We start from the raw sequence: 20,427 nt of genomic DNA, 5'->3' as shown, positions 1-20,427 counted from the left end.
GGGAGACGTGGAAGGTGTGTGTAGGATATTTACAGAAGAAATATGTGCAGCATGTGATGTGGTGTGTGGAAGGAAGAGAAGACTGAGGGGGGTGCAAGGAACAGCGTGGTGGACTGAGGAGATGAAATAGGCTGTGGCACAAAAGAAGAAAGCATACAATGAATGGATGAGAAATAGGGGCGTGGAAGAAGTTGAGAGGCGGAAGAGAGAGTTATATGTAGAAAGAAAGAGAGAGGTGAAAAGATTAGTAAGAGAGAGTAAGAAGAGAGTGGCTGAGGAATTTGGAAGGAATTTGAGTGTAAAGTGGAGGGACTGTAAGAAAATGTTCTGGAAAGAGGTGAAAAGAGTAAGACAGGGTGGAAGTGAAGTTAGCAGGGGAGTGAAAGATTGTGGTAGATTACTAGTGGAGAAGGGAGAAAAAGTGAGCAGATGGAGAGAACACTTTAAGGAATTGTTGAATGTAGAGGATGGAAGTAATGCGAGTATAAGTGGCTGGGGAATGGCTGGGAGAAGGAGGGAAGTGAGAAGACAGGAAGAAATCAGTAGGATAGAAGTTGTGGAAGCAATGAAGAAAGTTAAATCGGGGAAAGCCCCAGGAATTGATGGAGTGTGTGGTGAAATGCTGAAGCATGGGGGAGAGATAGTAGTAGAATGGATGTGGAAGATGTGCAGATTGGCCTGGGAGGAAGGTAGAGTCCCGGAGGATTGGAAGTCAGGTATAATTATTCTCTTGTACAAATGAAAAAGGGAAAAAGAAGTGTGTTGTAATCATAGGGGCATTTGTCTTCTTAATATAATAGGAAAAGTGTATGGTAGGATACTTATTGACAGAGTTAGAGAAAGAACAGAGAAATTAGTTGGAGAAGAACAGGGAGGCTTTAGGAAGGGAAGAGGTTGTGTAGATCAGATATTCATTCTTAGATCTTTAGTGGAAAAGTTTCTAGAGAAGGGAAAGAAGTTGTATGCGGCTTTCATGGATTTGGAGAAAGCATATGACAGGGTGGATAGACAAGGATTGTGGAAAGTGTTAAGAATATATGGAGTAGATGGGAAGTTGTTGAATGCTGTGAAGAGTATGTACGATGGTGCGAAGGCTGCAGTGCGTGTGGATGGTGAACTCAGTGAATTTTTCTCTTTTAAAGTTGGGTTGAAACAGGGATGTGTCATGTCTCCATGGTTGTTCAATCTGTACATGGATGGGGTAATAAAAGTGGTACAAGGTAGGGTAGTGGATGTTGGAGTGGCCCTGGTGAGAGAGGATAGCGTTTGGAAACTCCCTGTACTGTTGTTTGCAGATAATACTGTGTTGTTGACTGAAGACGAAGGGGAGCTGCAAGGCTTGGTGGATGAGTTTGGGAGAGTGTGTAAGAAACGGAATCTGAAGGTGAATGTAGGGAAGAGTAAAGTGATGGTCTTTGAGAGAGGTGAAGTCAGTGAATGTACAGCGAGGTTGGATGGTAAGGAATTGGAAAATGTGAGTACGTTTAAGTACTTGGGTAGTGTGATGAGTAAGGATGGAGGTTTGGAGGGTGAAGTGCTTGAAAGGGTACAGCAGGGAAGAAAGGTTGCTGGTTCTTTGAAAGCAGTGATAAGAAACAGGGAAGTGAGCATGGAAGTGAAAAAGTTACTACATGACAGTATTGTGATACTAACTCTAAGCTTGGACGTTGTTGGAAGGACACAAGTCAAGAGTGAGAGCAGTGGAAATGAGTTATTTAAGAGGAACCTGTGGAGTCACATGGAGAGACAGGCTGACGAATGAGAATATAAAGGAGCGTTGTGGTGTTGATGTGGATGTGATAGGAAGCGTTATGAGGAACACACTGAGGTGGTTTGGCCATGTGGAGAGGATGAAGGGTGAAAGACTGACGAAGAGAGTGTATGTGAGTGAGGTGGAGGGGGGAAGAGGGAGGGGGAGGCCGAGGATGAGATGGAGGGATGGGGTGGAGAGGTATATGAGAGAGGGGGATGTGAGTTGGGAGCAGGGCAGTGAAATGGCGGGGGACAGGGCGACTTGGAGGCGATTTGTTTGTGGCCACCCCAAACGGGATTGAGGCGTCTGGCAATAGATAGATAGAAAGATAGGATTGGTCAGCCCCATAGTTTTAAGGGGCAAGTGTTGAGTACAAGAAGCATGTTGAGAAACGTTGGACTAGGACACTGAATTAGGTGAGACGTATGTTAAACAATGGGAACAGATTAGAAAGAAATTTGAAAGATCATCAGGCATATGTATTCCCTGGCAAATAATCGGTAACGAAGTCCCATTTGCATATATTTTGTGGTGCATCTCCAAAGACATATGGGGCAGTAGCTTACTGTGCAACAGGAGGTTATAGTAAAAATATTATGTCCAAAGCCAGAGTTGCACCAGTTAAAGGAAGAATCCTACCTCTAATGGAATTGGCTTCCACTGAAGTAGGAACTAAATTGGCCAGGTATTAACCACCACTCATGACACTCATTTTGAGGATATTTAAATATGGACTGACAGTGAGATTTGTCTTTAATGGATAGGAAAGGAAGACAGTAAAATTCCTTTCGTCCTCAATAGTGATGACTATAAAAGAATTGTCATCCAGATTTAAATTTATGCATGTATTCACCAGTCAAAACGAAGCCGATCCTCTTTAGAGAGGCTCGACAGTAAAGAGGTTGATCCTCTTGAATTGTGGTTTAAAAGTCCTAAATGGTTACTTTGGTTACTTACTAAAGAATGGCCTGAGCAGAAACAGTATAATATTGTTGAGGTTAGTGTTGCAAACCTGGATTCTGTAGTACCTGATCCAAAAAATGTGATAGACATCAATAGATTTTCATCAGTATGACAACTCAGCACTATTAAATTAATTGTATGATTTTTAAGTAAGCTAGTGGAGTTGGAGGAGTGTGAACCCATGGAATATTTGGTTAAAAGTTGCAAAGAAAATACTGCGGAGAGATTTTTGGCCTTTTACGCCAAGGTACTAGCAGAGATAATAAGCTGATACGAGATTTAGGTTAATTCTTAGACAGAAAGGATCAAAATAGATGCTGTGGCAGAATAGTAGAGACTGATTTGCCTTTCCAAACTAGACACTCTATATTGTTACCAAAGAATGCTTATTTTGTACAATTACTTGTTCAGGAAGTCCATGAGTTAACTCTTAATGAAGGTTTGCCGTAGACTTCATTGCCCTGAGTCCGAGAAAGGTATTGGATTTCTAGGAGTAGACACGTTGAAAAGAAGTATCTCAAGAATTCCATTATATGTAGGAGGTATGAACAACGGCCATATGACTGTTCAGGACCACCTTCTTTACCAAAGGATAATGTAAATATAAGTCGGTCCTTCAGAGTAACCGGAATTGACTAGGCAGGGGCAATAACTGTTACGGGTGAGGGAACTCCCCGTAAGGTGTATATATGTTAGTGTACTTGCACTTACACAAGGGCGGTCCATCTAGAAATGGCAGAAGGTTCGAGTTCAGAGACATTCCTGGACGTATTCAGAAGATTTGCTGCAAGACAGTCTTGTCCTAGTAAATTAATAAGCTACAGTGGAACCAATTTCTTTAGAGCATCACCTTTAATTTTAAGTATAAATGACCCAATTGCTAAGTCGACCTTGGGAACCTGCAACTGTACATTCAGTTCATAGCTCCTAGTGCCCCATGGCAAAACGGGTTCACTGAACGAATGATTGATACTGTGAAGAACAGCCTAAAGAAAACTTTACATAGAACCAAGGTCACTACAGAAGAGTTAAGGACTGTAATAACAGAAATCGAGGCTAGAATGAATGGTAGACCTTTAACCTATATGGCTGATACTAGTGTCTCAGTTGACGCCTTGACACCAGCTCATATGTTGTATGGCAGAAGGCTTTATCCAGTGCCTTGTGTTGATATCCAGGAGGAAGTAGATGATCCCGCCATTGCACAGAGGGGGGTGAACTATGGCAACATCTGCATAAAGGAAATCAATATTTTGAAAAGGTCCTGAACACATTGAATAGGCACGAGAACGTGGATTGTCTGTTAAGCATAAGAGAAAGATATTATGATGTTCAAGCTGCCAGTAATTAGTCCTTATTAAATATAGAAGATATGGTCTTAGTGAAAATAACTAACCTAAATCCCAGTGGCCACTAGCTATGGTTGTTTCCACACATCCAGATTCGGAATGGGTGCTGAGACATGTCAAGATAAAATTAATGTAGAGGAAATTGGTATCCCTTGAGTTAACGAATAGTCCTGAGATAGTGAATGGTGACGAACAGTTGGGTCAAGATGTGCGACCTAGAAGGGTCTCAACACAGGGTTTTCGAGACTTGTGGAGACATCTTCTTTCTAGGAGTCATATTACATGATACAGCATATCATTTTTCGCCCAGCCCCCAATCTGTGGAAACTACTTCCCCAGAAGGAGATGTCCTGTGTGTAGCGGTATATGGGCACTTTTTAATACAGTTGTCTTTGTTAAAAAGCAGAGGAATTTACCAGGGAACGTATAGTGCAGGTTCAATGTGGTTTAATAACCCAGGGATTTGCTCTAGTGTTCTGGCTAACAGTCATTATTTTTTATTAATTATATGCTACTGTGTTTAGCCTTTTATGGACAATTATAATGTAAATACGTGTATTAATTTCCTATAATTACAGAAATATTCCATGTAAATGACTGCACATGCGTGGTAGGGTATGGTGATATGGAAAATGGAAGGGGGTCTTATATATCTTAACCTAACTAAATGAATATATGGCCTCAGTTTTTATGTAAAACTATGATTAACTTGTTAAATTAGACCTTGCTTGTATATTTCATGAAGTAATTCATTGTATTTAAGTAATTGTAATCAAAGAATGTTTGGCATCTCTGAATCCAATGAAGGAAACAGAGATACACCATTTTTAATTCAGTTTAAGTCAGCCAGCTAACGGGAGAGTATTGTATATACCGCACTTAAGGACGTTTGGACTTGACCCACATTTTTTTTTTTTTTTTTTTTTTTTTACGTGTCCGACTTTGGGCAAAGGCTCAGGGCCTATTTCTTGGGGGCAGTAGCCTATCCCAAGGCCCAGTAGACTTCCTACACCTCCACATGTCACCACTTCGGCGCTAACACACACCGTCCATATTGAATACATGCTAGGGCTGTCTCATACAGGACTGGTGTACTGGTATTAGCGGGGGTACTTTTACGACATGTCGGCGGGTCATCTGGTAGATCAGGAAAGTCTGCTTTTTAGGAAATTCAAATCCTGAAACTGTTCCCAGCCCCAGCCGGGATTCGATCCTGGGTCCATTAGGACTGCAAGCAGCCTCTCTACCGATTCAGCCACCAACCCAACCAAGACCACAAACCCGTCAATATCAGTCAATCCGACTTACTTTGCTAAGTATCCTTCAAGATTCGGCCAAATGAAGGGGAGCTAGCTTGGATAAAGGAGATAATAATAGGTGAATTAAGGTGTCAGTTTATACCCCACTCATTCAAAGAGACTCCCATTACTTTACTTTTAACCTTTGGTTTCTTAATAGAAGAATACCCTCGAAATTTCTGACAAAAAACATCCGGTGAGAGCCTCAGCAAAATGAACAAGTACAGAAGTACTGGACTGAGAAATTTCAGGTTTCTTTGGTTAATGACCTTGGTATGGTACGGTGTGGGAAGGTTATTGTATGTAGTATGTTACGAGACGGTGGTATAGGTTGTGGTGTGGCGTAAAGAGGTTATACTGAAGTCGCTTAACTCTACGGGAGTGAAACGTTTTGTATCCGATAGTCGTTAGTGAGAAAAAGATGGGCGAGACTGCTCCTGAAAGTCACCATGCATCACCATGCAAAAAAAATATGTCATCACAGTGAAGAGATTGTTGCTATTGTTGTTGTTGTTGTTGTTGTGTGGTGGTGGTGGTGGTGATGGTTGTGGCCCCAGGCTGATCTGGGCGTTAACTCGGTGGACTGCAGGCTGAAACTGCCCTATTCCTACCGCCCACCATCCTCCTTTCAGGAGATAGTGAGGGAGATGAAGTAGGCTACGTGTTCATAGCCTGACCGTGGACTCGCCACGTTCAGTGGGGCTCGAATTCAACGTCGTTATAGCTGTATATATTTGTTATTGTGGTGGTTACTACTTATCCAGAGATATTGTTGCTTGGTGTTACTGTGCTGTCAGGGGTGCAATACATTTGTCATTTCTTTTCCCTCTCAATTTTATCTGCTGGTTAATGTTCCTTAGCTGGGAGAGGGTTGGTATGTTTCTCATTCCACAGACTACTCTTTTGCCATATTTAAGTGAGGAGAGTGACTGACATGCCCTGTTTGCGTTGTAGATTCAATGAAATAGTAGGCAAAATTTTGTCCCCGTTTCATTTGTTTGGCTGTTGGAAATTGCGTGCAAAGTCTATGTGAATTATTCCTTTACACGTCTGAGGTTCAGAAATGACGAAGGACAATTCCTGCTAATTGCTAATTACAAATATTTCACAAGAATTCAGCATTGCGTAAAGAGTCTGTTGACTGTTGCTTTGCTTTTGCGGTCCGAACTAACCTAGCTTGTCTCCAGCCTGCTCTCTTGTTAGTTGTTGGTTAGGCAATATCTTTAAGACTACCAACCGTGTTCCAAGCGTCACAGAAGTCCTCGTAGTACTTCTTCCTTAGCCAGTTGCGTTTCATATTTCATCTTGACATACTGTATTCTTGTATGCTGTGTCTTCATATCAGCTTAGTTTGCATTAGTAACATACGACATGATATTGAGATGCTATGTGCCTGATGTATAAATCGCGGACGAGGTGTTACAAAATCTCCATTGCCACATACTATACAACCTTTAAACAGATTCAAGATAGTGTAATGTTAATAGTAACCTTAACTATACATGATTTTGAGGATTTTTTTTTTTTTAATATTCAAAATCCTCACACTTCTGATTGATACCAAGGAAAGATGTGAGGTCCTTGGATTCATGATTAGCCACTGCTGCCCAGGTTTGAAATTCTCATAAGCTGGTAATTTAACTTAAACTTCCATTACTTACTTTTCCCCGAATGAAATCGTCTGCCATTACCTAGAATAGAATTCTAAAGTTGTTCCGACCACTAGAGGGGTATTGATGACAGTATTAACTTTCTCGGGTTCTTGTGACTTACTCATTGCTGAATGAAATCGTCTGTTGTAGCGAAAATTTACTAAAATTGCCCCGACTAAGGCAGGTTTTTATTCTATACGCATCTGAAAAATGCCTGTAATACGCAGCTGCTGTCATGCATCGTCTTAGCAGTGAGCAGCATTTTTTTCTCATGTATACAATGGCTTACCTTTTAGGATGGTGTTGGCCTCAGCTTCACCCATAGAATTTTTAACGTGGCAGGTATAAAGCCCGAAGTCTGACGACACCAGGTTTCTCATGTGAAGTGTCATATTGTGCCTGAAACACAAGGAGGAGTGACGGTACAGTAAAAAGTTTTATGTGGTGGTTTTGTTCCTGATACTCAACGAGATACAGTGGTCCAGAAATTTTTGTGTGTGTAAATTTGTACTTGAATTACAAGTAGTGGCGGTACAGTCCGCAGTTTTGTTGTGGTTTGTTGATGCTGGTAAGCTAACATTCTCAACATTGATTAACAAACTACCATTAGTAGTTCGCTATCATGATTAAAAATTATATTTCTGAAACCATTTAAAAAGTGATGTTCTTTATATGAGTTGCAATTTTGTGTGACGCTTAGAGATAAGATAGTCAATAAGAATTATGTGTATCCGACTAGTGTGATGGACGATTAATTTGTTCTATATCGTAAGTAAACATTATAATATTATTTCATTAAATATGGAACACTTGATATTTAAATAATAAGTAGGCTAGCACTTTTGTGTGATGGCTTTGAGATATAATAGCGAAATATATAAAGCATCTAATTTTTGCGATGATCAGCTTTGTGACTCACGTGTACGGTGGATGGCCGTCCTGAGGAGTAATAGTGAAGTAATCTTGACTGAGGATTTGTGACCCCAATGAGTTATCCCTCCGCCAGATGACTCTTGGGGGCGGGTGTGCGGCGTACAGGCAGGTGAGGCTGATGGTGGTCCCAGGTAACGCCCACATGGTTGACTTAGGTCCTTTAACCTCTGGGGGAAAGTCCACTTTGACCTTGACCCGTTTACTGACGGAGGGCGGGTGACCGTTGCTGGCGATGCACAGGTACCCACCGGCGCTGGCTGGGCTCACCTCACGCAGTCGTAGGATATCACCCACCACCTGAGGTACTGAAAAGCAAACGGGGGAGGTGGTGGTCAGGTTGTGTGAGAAGTGGGTTAGTGTCTTAAATGAAGGGCGTTCAATCCCGGGTTGAGGCAGGGTACTCGTATATTGCATTCAAGGTGGGAATTTCTTTAAAGCACACTTTAATGATCTTTCTCAAACACTCTGAATTGTATTAAACACCCTCCGTTAATATCATTACATTTGTCATGAATGAGACAGCCCTTGCATGTATTGCATGTATTGAGCACGCACGGTTGATGTTAGTACCGAAGTGGTGGCATGTAAAAGCGAGTGGCACGGAGGCAAACTGCTGGGACTTTTGAGCTTTTCAGAGTCGATGCCCGGAGTACGGTTATGCGTTATTACCGCACGATTTTTCCAGCCTTTCAGTTAGTGTTTACAATGCATGAATGACACTGTCAGTATATCTTACTAGTATAGAAAATTCTCTCTAAAGATCTATTGAATACTTGGAATCATTACCATATTTTTATTATTATTATTATTATTATTATTATTAGGGGAATGGTGGCTCAGTGGTAGAGCGTCTGACTCATGACTGCAGAGTCGTGAGTTTGCGCCGCTCCCGGGTAAGCTGCCATGCCGGGAGAGGTAGTGCTCTCCTGTCACCTAGCTGGTTGTAGCAGCCGTGGCTCAGTGGATTAGAGCGCTCTGACCGAAGGGTCGGAGGTTCGAGTCCACCCAAGGGTCATTGGTAGACATCAGGAAGGGCATCTGGTCATAAAGTGTTACACGCACCAAAAACCAAAGTCCCCTACCCAGTGGCAATGCCTTAGTTCTTATCGATGAAAGGGGACACGGCGTAAATCCCCCCCCCCAAAAAAAAAAAAAAATAATAATAAAGTGAATATTTTTTTATTATTGTTGTTGTTACTATTACTACTACTACAACTGCTACCTACTTCCAGTACTACTACTGCTACTACCACTGCAATTTCTACTACTACTACTACTACTTCTGCTGTACTACTACGAGTACTACTGCTACTACCGGTACTACTACTGCTATTGTCACTACTACTATTAATACTACTGCTATCACTAATAATAATAATAATAAATAATAATAATAATAATTATAATAATGATGATGATGATGATGATGATGATGATAACAGAAGCGATACAATTATCCTCGTACTATCCTTGGGTAACGGAAAGGGAGAAAAAAAAAGAACGATCTGTATTATTTCCCGTCTAATCAGCCAGGGAAAAAAAGAAAAAGAACAAAAAACTGAAAATGCAGGCACCGGGAATTTTAGTCCGGGTGGATTTTTAGCAAGAGAGCGAGAGAAGCTGTAAACAACAAACACTGCGACATTATGAGGCCAGAAGCTACCTAATGCCTGGGTTAAAGACGCACCTGCAGTTAACCCATTCTTTACCAGAGAGCCTCACTAAGCTGAATAAAATCGTCTGGCAGAAAGAAAAAATAATAGAGAGAGAGAGAGAGAGAGAGAAACAACCATTATGAGTAGTTAATTCAGCGTAGAAATCTTCCTCGTACTGAGGTATTTAACAAGGCTGTATTTAACCCTCCTAGTATGAAAAGCCACTCCTTGGTTCCATGTAATCATCTGAAGGAAGCAAGAATGAAATATTTAATACGTTACTGATGTGTGGTTATTAGCCTTTCTAGCCCAAGGATGTGTCTTTTATTGCATTCTTGTTATCTAACGACTGAATTTGTTGCGGAAAGATGTTTATCCTGTCAGTACGATCACTCTTTCTCAAGTTTCTTATAACTGTCTGGAGGCAGCAAAAATAAAGACGTCATTAAAAGGGAAGAAAAGAAGTTATCACTTCGCCCGCCGTTTTTCTAAACAAAGGTAGTTAAATCTGCACCCGTAGTTATAAACTTATAAGCCTAACTTTCAAGTAAGATTGCTTGTGTACTGTATACTCTTCCCTTAAGTCATGCAGCGGCCATACAGTTCACAGTCAAATTAACCCCTTAACTCCCAGAGTTCCTGTGCGAGGGATATTGTTGGAAGGGTGCTGGGGGTACCACCCTTCCCCCTCGGCTCGTAATCGCAAAGCTCATGGGTCCCTACCCCGGGGTTCCCTTCTTTATTAAATTTTGAAAATGCCCAGCTCTGTCCCATATTGGGGACACGAGGCGCAAAGGGGTTAAAGAAACTAGTAGATTTGTCACTGTTTAACCTCTTAACTCCCAGAGTTCCTGTGTGAGGGATTTTGTTGGAAGGGTGCTAGGCGTACCGTCCTCCGCCTGTCGGCTCGTAGTCGCGAAGCTCATAGTCTCTACCCCGGGGGTTCCCTTCTTTATTTGATTTTGAAAATGCCCAGTTCCGTCCCATAATGGGGACACGGGGCGCAAAAGGGCTAAAATACTGAATTGAACACACACACACACACACACACACACACACACACATATATATATATATATATATATATATATATATATATATATATATATATATATATATATATATATATATATATATATATATATCTGCGCCAAGTTAACTTTTCTGAAATATTTCTTTCCCTGAAAATTGTTAATGACTTATTATATATACGACCTCTGGCAAGATGTGGGTGTAGACATTTTACGAGCTTCTCACACGGCCACATTTTCTTTTCTTTTTTTTTAACATTTCATTCGAGATCAGGAAGTGGGGTGGGTTGTATCTTTCAATAATATTATCTCATAATCCACTACACCACGTTTATATAATGTTCTTCGCTATGGTCACTTACGTTTACATTGTTTTCATCCTTTCTTTTCATCTTGTACTTAAGGAAACTTCCACTCTTCGAGTCAGTGACGTAATACTGATCAACACAACTAGACACACACCCAGGCTATTAGTCTTGGTATCCGTATGTACGGACTGACACGAGCAAAAGTTCACAGACAATCCCGTATCAGCATTGCGTCCTACCTCCATATTTCTCATTCCTCAATGAATGTCAGAGGGTGTCCTCCCTTCCCATGCTCACATATTTTGTGATATGTATTGCTATCCATGAATCATGTCATATAACACTTCAGTCCCCAAAGCCTGCAAGGAAGTGTTAGCGAGTTTTTGTTTATAGCTCTACCTACGGTATGCCACATATAAACTTGAGACAGATTGTTGTGAAGCGTTGTTGTGCCTTCTTCCATCTCGTTCTCTTTTGTCGTGAGTTTCAAATTGCTTCCTCAGAAAAAAAAAAGAAAAGTAACACCTTCCATCTACTTCGTACATTCATGCATGGCAATAACTCTGCTGTTTCAGCTAATAACTAGTGACATCATTCATTAGTGTTGTTGGCATTATTATTGCAAGATTGTTGGGTGTACAAATTGAACTTCTACACCTCTGCTACACATGGATGTTGTCCTTGGTTTAAATAATGGCATACTGTACATTCTGCACGCAGCATATCCACAAACATCATTATATAGCATTCTTTCAGTCTCTTGAATATCTGACTGGCGTGACAGTAATGAAAGTGTGGAGGCTAAGGCCTGGGTTAAGATAATAAAAAATACGATCTTTTCACTGTCCCAACCACTATTTGTAGGAAAAACAAGAATGAGAGAATACAGAATATTCCTGTCTCTTGCTCTTCCTACCGCAACGTATCAAAGTTTTATTAGTGAATCTGAATCCTGGCTTCATTGCTTTTTTCCAGCTTAGGTGCAAGTCATTTTTCGTGTTCTAACTACAGTATTAATTCATAGTTATGAATGGGAACTGATCGTAAATGTGTTTGTAAATTTCAACTCTTGCTTTCTTGCATACCAATTGCCTTTGGGAATAAGACTCTTTCAGCACAAGTATGCAAGGTAGAACCCGAAAATTCCCGGAATAGATCGATTGCGTGGGAAAAAGAAATGGTTCCCGTTGCGCCGGTAAGCGCCACTAGCTTTCAGTCGAGTGAATCATCCTATCAAATGACTTCGCACTGAGAGAGTCGAGTCCGTATTTCTGGTGTTTTTTCTTTGTTGATGCATGTGACTTTACTATTTTCGTCATCACTCCACTATGGCAGATTTGAATGAGCAATGAGTGTGCATTATTTTCTTTCCTCCGGAAAACCGCGGCTGAGGCAGTAACAATGTATTACCAAGCTTTCCAGGAGCAAACTATGAAAAAAAAAAAAAAAAAAAAGTCTACCAGTGGTACGCGTATTATAAGAAGGCAACATGTCAGTCCAAGACTCTCCACGTCTTGGTCGTTCTTCGACCTCTGGAACAGATGCGAGCATCGAGAAAATTCGACAGGCAATCTTGGAAGATCGTCGTGGCACTATTGACGAACTACAAAGTGGAGGCCACAGACGTTTCTTGCTTAGACATCTACGAGAGAACATCAGGCCGAGCGTCCAGAGAAGTGACGCACCCAGAAATAGTTCGTGCATCACGACAACGCCCCATCACTCACCGCGTTGTCAAGTTAAGCATTCTTTCGCCAAAAACAACATCGTTATTGCTCCGCACCTCCCGGCCAGATCTGGCCCCATGTGATTTTTCTTATTCCCCAAGATTGTGTTAGGGCTCACAGGCAGAAGATATGACAGCACAGAAGAAATACAGGGGAAAAAAAAAAAGCAGGAGTCTCTGGACAGGGTGACATAAGACATCTACAGAAAGTGTTTCCAGGAATGGGAAGACTGCTGGAACAGGTGTATAATGTCCAAAGGGGAATACTCTGAAGGGAACTAAAATAGATTTGCTGTAAGTTTTGTAATAAAATTTTTGTTATCAGTTCCTGGAGTATTTCGTACCTCTTTCGTAGACATTTTGTTCTTGCTTCAAAACAGATCATAAGTGCCATCACAATCAAAAGTTGGCCTCACTTTCCTACCAACTGTGGCGATGGAAGGTGTCACTTTTTTTCTTCCGAGATAGCAATATGAAACCCACAACAAAGAGTACGAGAAGGAAGGAGGCATTGTGAGGCCCACAGTTATAATGTAGGAAGGAGGGAAGGAGTCAATATGAAGAACAAAGTAAAAGAATATGAAAAGGAGGGTTACTCTTTGTCGTTCGAGGAAGAATGAGATGTATTGAAGTCAAGATACAAAGCCGATAGGGAATTTTCGTCGAACTTTTCCTCGTGATTGTTCTCAAAGGAACTGGGTGTCAGTTTGGTGAAATTTCATCCCTGGCTTGCTCGCTTGCATTCTTGCTTTCTGACAACCCCTGTGTGCGTAACTATCCTAACTCCAGCAGTGCACTCAGCTCCAGTAACCATAAAGACTGTGTGTAATGCGCCTCCACAAGGTTATGCTGGCGAGACTAAAGCCACACCGCCGTATCACACAGACGGATGAAGGTCCTTACGTAGATCCACTCTCTTACTCTCAGCTCGGCATACATACTTTGCCAGTTTAGAGGAAGAGGTAGTATGTCTTTAAGCACTCTCCTCGAAGTTCAGTCTCCAAGGATTTTTGAGAAATGATTGTCCATATCCATTTCTGATGCACTTGTATTTTGTCATCATATTTGGACAAGCCCCAGGCGATTTTATTTACCTACAGGAAAGCCTCCAGCACCACTTCTGCAACGACCTGAGTAATTTAAACACCATTTTGAGGTCTGTCTATATATTTATCTATAGCCAAACGCCTTAATCCCGTAAGAGGTGGCCACAAACAAATCGCCTCCACGTCGCCGTGTCCCCTGCCATTACGCAGCCGTCCTCCCAGTTCACACCTCTCTCTCATATACCTCTCCATGCCATCCCACCATTTCATCCGCGCCTTGCAGTTCCCCTTTATCATCACTGAACAATACAGTATCATCTGAAAACAGCAAAACAGGAAGTTTCCAAACACTGCCCTCTCTCATTAGAGCCGCTCCAGCATCCACTGCCCTACCTTGCATCCCTTTTATAACTCCATCCATATACAGGTTGAACAGTCATGGAGACATGACACATCCCTGTTTCAATCCAACATTCAGACAAAAATTCTCTCAGCTCACCATCCACACACACACTGCATCCCTAGCGGCCTCATACATACTCTTCACGGCATTCAACAGCTTCCCATTTACTCCATATATTCTTAACATTTTCCACATTCCACGTCTATCCACTCTGTCATATGTTTTCTCCAAATCCATGAAGGCCGCACAGAACTTCTTTCCCTTCTCTAGAAACTTCTCCACTAAACACCTTAGGATGACTGTCTGATCTACACAACCTTTTCCCATCCAAAAACACCCTGGTTCTTCTCCAAAAAAATTCTCTGTTATTTCCCTAACTCTGTCAAAAAGTATCCTACCATATACTTTTCTTGTTACATTAAGAACCTGTATTCCCATATGATTACCACAAACTTCTTTTCCCTTGTTTCCTTTGTACAGGGGAATAATTATACCATTTTGAGGTAGGGGCCTTGAAGTGATGCCTTAAGTAATTAATTTTTCATGCCTACTACTGTAACCCTAATAACAAAAACCTGAATAATTCACCATACTCACGACAAGTAAGACGTATTGGGTCCTCGGATGTATGTAAAGTAATTTCGTCAATACTTTTAAGCAAAGTATGTCTACTGCAGTTAGTGCTTCTGCTATCATCTAAAAATTTCTCTGGCGTCAAGAACACTAGCAACATATCTCTGTTACACTCTTTGTGTTTGCAAAATTCTGTAGAAGAGTAGGATGGCAAGAGTGTGTGGCGGTATTTAGAATGGCTTAAGCACTCATAGTCTCAAGGAATGCTGTGTGGCAGAGTCATACTGATTTTCTGTCTAGTTCCATGGTAAGAAGGATAGAATGTGGCTTTTTAGCATTGCTATAATTTTAGTGACAATTCAGGATTGAGACTAGCCGTGCTATAAATCATCGTAAGTCATTCTCTAGTTTAAGGCCGAGCAATGTGTCATGAAGGGATGCCTAAGACTAGGTACCTCGCTCGGACTTAGTCCGACGAGGTATTGTGTTTGGTCAAGTTTGTTTGTTTGTTAGCAACATTACAGAAAAACGGCTAAATAAAATTACATGAAACTTTTATGTGGGCACAGGTCCCCAAAGAAAGTTATTAAATTTTGGAGATAATCGAGTGACCTTGAAATGTCAGAATCAAGGTCATGGATTTTCAGAGGGCCATAACTTGGAAACGGTTGAAGATAGAGATATTTACTGTTATGAACATACAGGAACTTGTAATATGGGCTTTCATTTCGCACCAAGACCTTTGACCTTGAATGGCCTTGAAAGGTCAAACTCAAGGTCACGGATATTCAGGGAGCTATAACTCGAAACTGGTTGAAGATAGAGATATTTACTATTATCCACCTATGGGATTTACTAATCCCATATGGATTTTTAATTGGTACCTTGACCTCTGACCATAAGTAACCTTGAAAGATCAAACTCAAGGTCACGGATATTCAGGGGGATATAACTCGAAACTCGTTGAAGATAGATATATTTACTATTACCAAGATATAGGAAGTCTCATAAGGGCTTTCATTTGGTTGCATGACCTTTGACCCTGAGAGACCTTGAAAGGTCAAATGCAAGATCAGGGATTATCTGAGGGCGTAACTTGAAAACATTTGCGCCATTACCATAGACTTTAATTGTGCACTGACACTGAATGGCAGAAACGAGTCGGTATTTAACAGCAATTAAGTAACTGCTGTCGGGCGAAGTTTGTTACGCCTGGCACCACTTGTTTAATCAATTTAGGTGCCCTAGTGCAAGAATGACAGACTGTGTGTACTTAGTATAAGAATAAGAAAATAACTTTCTATCGTCAAGCAGAGCAAGGTGGGAATGAGATGTTTCAGAGCAAGAATGAGAGAATATGGTTCTTGTTACCATCAGTGTAAGTAATTCGCTGGTATCAAGACAAGAAAGAAAATGTAGCTATGCATAGAATCCGTGTATATAATTTTCTAGTGGGTGTGCTGGATAGGTACAGATGATCAGGAAAATAATAGTTCAGTTTCAAGACAGTGATGATAATGTGGTTACACTCGGAATCAATAACTGTAATTATTTATTATCGAGGCAGGGACGAGGGTGCCAATTCATAAAATCAGTATACTCAAGGCCCTAGTATGAGGTACAGCAGTGAGAGTTACAGGACAGTATTTTTGTCACATTAGGAGGTTTCAAACACCTCTTTATTTTTATTTTTTTGCCTGTTTTACCCTAGTGTTATTTTACGTGCCTCTTCTTTCCTTTTAACAGTGACATGGTATAAAAAAGACTAAAATATTGATATACCAGAAGCAGAAATAAACTGATAAGGAAGAGGTGGTAGAAATCCTGCCAGATCAACAAGAATTCGGGCCAGTGAGTTACCTAGGATCTGACTGGAGAGCCTGATGGGCCTGTAGTCCTCCCGTATCCACCTGATGGTCGGCGTGGGGGTGCCGTGGGCACGACACGTCAGGTTGGTCGACTCTCCACTCCTCACTCGCACCTTCTCGTCACCACCGTCCAACACAGGTGGTTCTGGGGGAGAGGGATGGAGGAGAGGAGGTATATCAGTACAGGTGGTTCTGGGGGTGAGGAAGTAGAATAGTGCAGGTGGCTCTAGGGGAGAAGGGTAGGGCATATGAGATCGATTAATACTGGGGGTTCTGGGGGAGAGAAAGTAGATTAGCATAGGTGGTTCTGGGAGAGAGGAGATAAATTAGTACAGGTGGTTCTGGGGGAGAGAAGGTGGATTAGCACAGGTGGTTCTGGGAGAGAAGAGGTAAATTAGTACAGGTGGTTCTGGGGGAGAGGAGGTAAATTAGTACAGGTGGTTCTTGGGGAAGAGAGGTAAATTAGTACAGGTGGTTTAGGAAGAGATGTGGTAACTAAGTGCATGTGGTTCTAGGGGAGAAGAGGAAAATTAGTACAGGTGTTTCTCGGTGAGAGGAGGTAAATTTGTACAGGTGGTTCTGGGGAACGGGGGGTAGGGCTGAGGAAGTAAATTAGTACAGGTGGCTTTCCCGAAGAAGAGTAGAACAGGGGAGGTTTATTAGACCAAGTGGTTCTGGGAGAAGAGGAGAATTAGTGCAGGTGGTTCTGGGGGAGAGGAGGTAGATTAATACAGGTGGTTCTGGGGGAGAGAGGTAGGGCAGAGGAGGAAGGTTAGTACAGATGATTCTTTGGGGAGAGGATGTAGATTAGTACAGGTGTTTCAATGGGAAGAGTCAGATCAGTGTAGGTAGTTCTGGGGGAGAGGGGTGGGGGAGCTTAGGTAAATTAGTAGAGTTGTTTTGGAAGGACGGGGATGGGGCAGAGGAAGTAGTTTAATACAGAAATTAAGGACAATGTTGATAGCGTAAATATAACGGTAGTAGTATGAGTACGGACAATGAGTTTGATGGAGGTAGGAGACGTTCAGTAGAGGTAAGGTCACTGAAAACTCATTGGAAGTAAGGTGAATGTGGATCTGCAGTACACTGGAGGGAAGATACCACAGGGGTTGAGAATAGTGATGCACACGGTGGAGGCAAATGAGGTATGGAGGTGGATTGCTCTGTAGACGGGATGGAGAGGTTAATTTGGCTCTTTCCCTGCTTCTCATTCATGTCTTCTCGTCACCCACGTCCGACGCAGGGTGTTCTGAGGAGGATGGGGGGTAGAGTAGTTGGGTGGAATAAAAAGGGAGAGAAGAGGAAGTTGATTAGTACAGATGCTGAATACATTATAGATAAGGTGAATTCACTAGTGTTAGGCTGAATACAACTGAGATAGGACTTTGATTGATTACATTTTAAAAAAATCATGGCAGTGCAACAACAGAGGTCATTGACGTGACGTGTACGAGCATGAGAGAGAGAGAGAGAGAGAGAGAGAGAGAGAGAGAGAGAGAGAGAGAGAGAGAGAGAGAGAGCATGGAGACTGGATTGGTACGAAGTTCGAGTACATAATCAGTCATCGCTTTTCACTCTTGTCTCTTCGTTACGTTCGTCCAACAGCGTGCAGGCGGATCTGGGGATGGGATGGGCGGGGGGAGATAGATTAGTTAACACTCTTAGGTTGTTATGACACTCTTAACTGAAGAAAATCGTCTGGTGTTTGCCCTGTAACCATATTGGAGATGTTGCGACCATGAGGAGTTTGTCGATACTCTCAGCTAAGAACTATGGTCTGTCGTTAAGTGCCATATAATACTAGAGCCGTCCCGACCCGACTGTTAGAGGGTTGTTGATGGCAGTATACTCGGGATTCTAAGACTCACTGTTTGCTGGAAAAAGACTGCCCGAACTTATTTGGAATAGAATGATAGACTTGTTCTGATCATGAGAGGGTTAAGAATGGAAAATGAATGACGTACGATAAGTAGGGAGGATGGGTGAAGGTAGGATTTTTTGTTGTTTAGTCTGTTTCCGATTCTGAGTATAGACTAGGCAACCATTTCCCTTATGCTGTGAAGTCTTTCATACTCGTATCACATGGCACCACACACTCTGAAGTCTTTTATACTGCATCACATGGCACCACACACTCTGAAGTCTTTAATACTGCATCACATGGCACCACACACTCTGAAGTATTTTATACTGCATCACATGGCACCACACACTCTGAAGTCTTTCATACTGCATCATATGGCACCACACACCTCTGAAGTCTTTCATACGCGCAACATATGGCACCACACACCTCTGAAGTCTTTCATACGCGCAACATATGGCCTCACACACCTCTCCATGTCATTTCTTGAGCAATACCACTTGTCTCCCATGTCGTCTGAGGGAGGGGGGAAGATAACAGAAAATGTACTCGTAGATACAGTTGGAGTAAAGTAGTAACAGGAAGTGGTGCCAATGCACAGTAAACCTGTCCGCGGCAGTCACTTTAGTGCTGACGTATAACACAACAGGATATCTAGTTAGAGATGTCATACATCAGATTTGGAGTAGATCGGGTGAAAACTAACAATTTTATGCCCATTTGAAATTTTAGGCCCGACCCACCTAACATTGACCCCCCCTCCACTACTGCAAACTGGGGGATGACCCCCCAGATGTAATGAGCCATGTTATAGGATGCAGATTTGAAAGATGCACTTTTAGTATTTGGTTTCATGTCGATATGACGAATTTGAGAGGAGTTAACGCGAAAAAGCAATTGCATACCCGTTGTTGTTGTTGTTGTTGTTGTTTTTTGTTTTGTTTTTTTTTTTTTACATTTCTTGGGTCTACAGCCTGGGCGTTGGCCCAGTCTGTCCCAAAATTTAATCAGGTGATTAGAATGTCATAGCCCATCATTTCTGTAATTTTAGTTAAAATCGCACCAGTAGTTTTCGCGTAAAGTTGTTAACAGACAGACGGACAGACAGAGAGACAGACACACAAACAAACAAACAAAAAGACGGACTGACACAAACAAACAAACAGACAGACAGACCGAATGAAAATGATACTCGTTCCCGAGCCCTCTCGGGGGGGGGGGGGAGGACGGATAATTCAGTACAACGACAGTAGGGCAAGTATAGGGAGGTAGTTTTTCTAAGGAAGTAGAGTACAGTGTAGGTTGAATAAGGTGAGAAATGTTGGAGGTGAAATAAGATAGAGGTCGAGTCAGCTGAGGTGCAATGAGTTCAGAAGATGTGTACCATTTATGTAACAGTTGCATTAACAAGATGTAACTTTTATGTAACTTTAACTACAATTATGTAACTACAAACGATATGTAACAATTATGTAACAACAAACGATTGCATTATGTTACACTTGCTACAATTATGTAACTACAAACAATATGTACCATTTATGTAACAGTTGCATTAACAAGATGTAACTTTTATGTAACTTTAACTACAATTACGTAACTACAAACGATATGTAACAATTATGTAACAACAAACGATTGCATTATGTTACACTTATTAAGATTATGTAACTACAAACGATATGTAACAATTATGTAACGACAAACGATTGCATTATGTTACACTTTGCCAATTAACAGTTGCATTAACAAGATGTAACATTTATGTAACTTTAACTACAATTATAAGGCCAAGACACTTATGTAACAGTTGCATTAACAAAATGTAACTACAGTTATAAGGCCAACACAATTATGCATTTCACTACAATAACCCAAGTACATACTGTATTACAGTTAAATAATTTACTCAAATGCATTTATTCAAATATGTATACAACTTGTTTAAAATGTAATATTACTGAATAATCACTATTTACTATAAATATTATATGTATACAATATT

The 20,427-nt window shown here is 41.4% G+C and overlaps 1 protein-coding gene across 1 annotated transcript in view; it reads right to left on the bottom strand.

Moving 5' to 3' along the window:
• LOC145396560 (protein amalgam-like) overlaps nt 1-20,427 on the bottom strand; it is a 108,627-nt gene that overhangs the window by 37,332 nt on the left and 50,868 nt on the right. The window contains exons 4-6 of the mRNA XM_080269935.1: nt 16,551-16,703; nt 7,935-8,253; nt 7,305-7,414 (exon numbers count right to left, since the gene is read on the bottom strand). Coding sequence (XP_080126061.1) covers nt 7,305-7,414; nt 7,935-8,253; nt 16,551-16,703 — 582 coding nt within the window. The remainder of the gene's footprint in view (nt 1-7,304; nt 7,415-7,934; nt 8,254-16,550; nt 16,704-20,427) is intronic.

The sequence above is a fragment of the Coenobita brevimanus genome, chromosome 38 (assembly GCF_032717465.1).
Source record: "Coenobita brevimanus isolate Jiangsu-jjx chromosome 38, ASM3271746v2, whole genome shotgun sequence".
Taxonomy (NCBI): Eukaryota; Metazoa; Arthropoda; class Malacostraca; order Decapoda; family Coenobitidae; genus Coenobita; species Coenobita brevimanus.
Note: the sequence above shows the minus strand (reverse complement) of the source record. Positions and strands in the feature narration are given on the sequence as shown.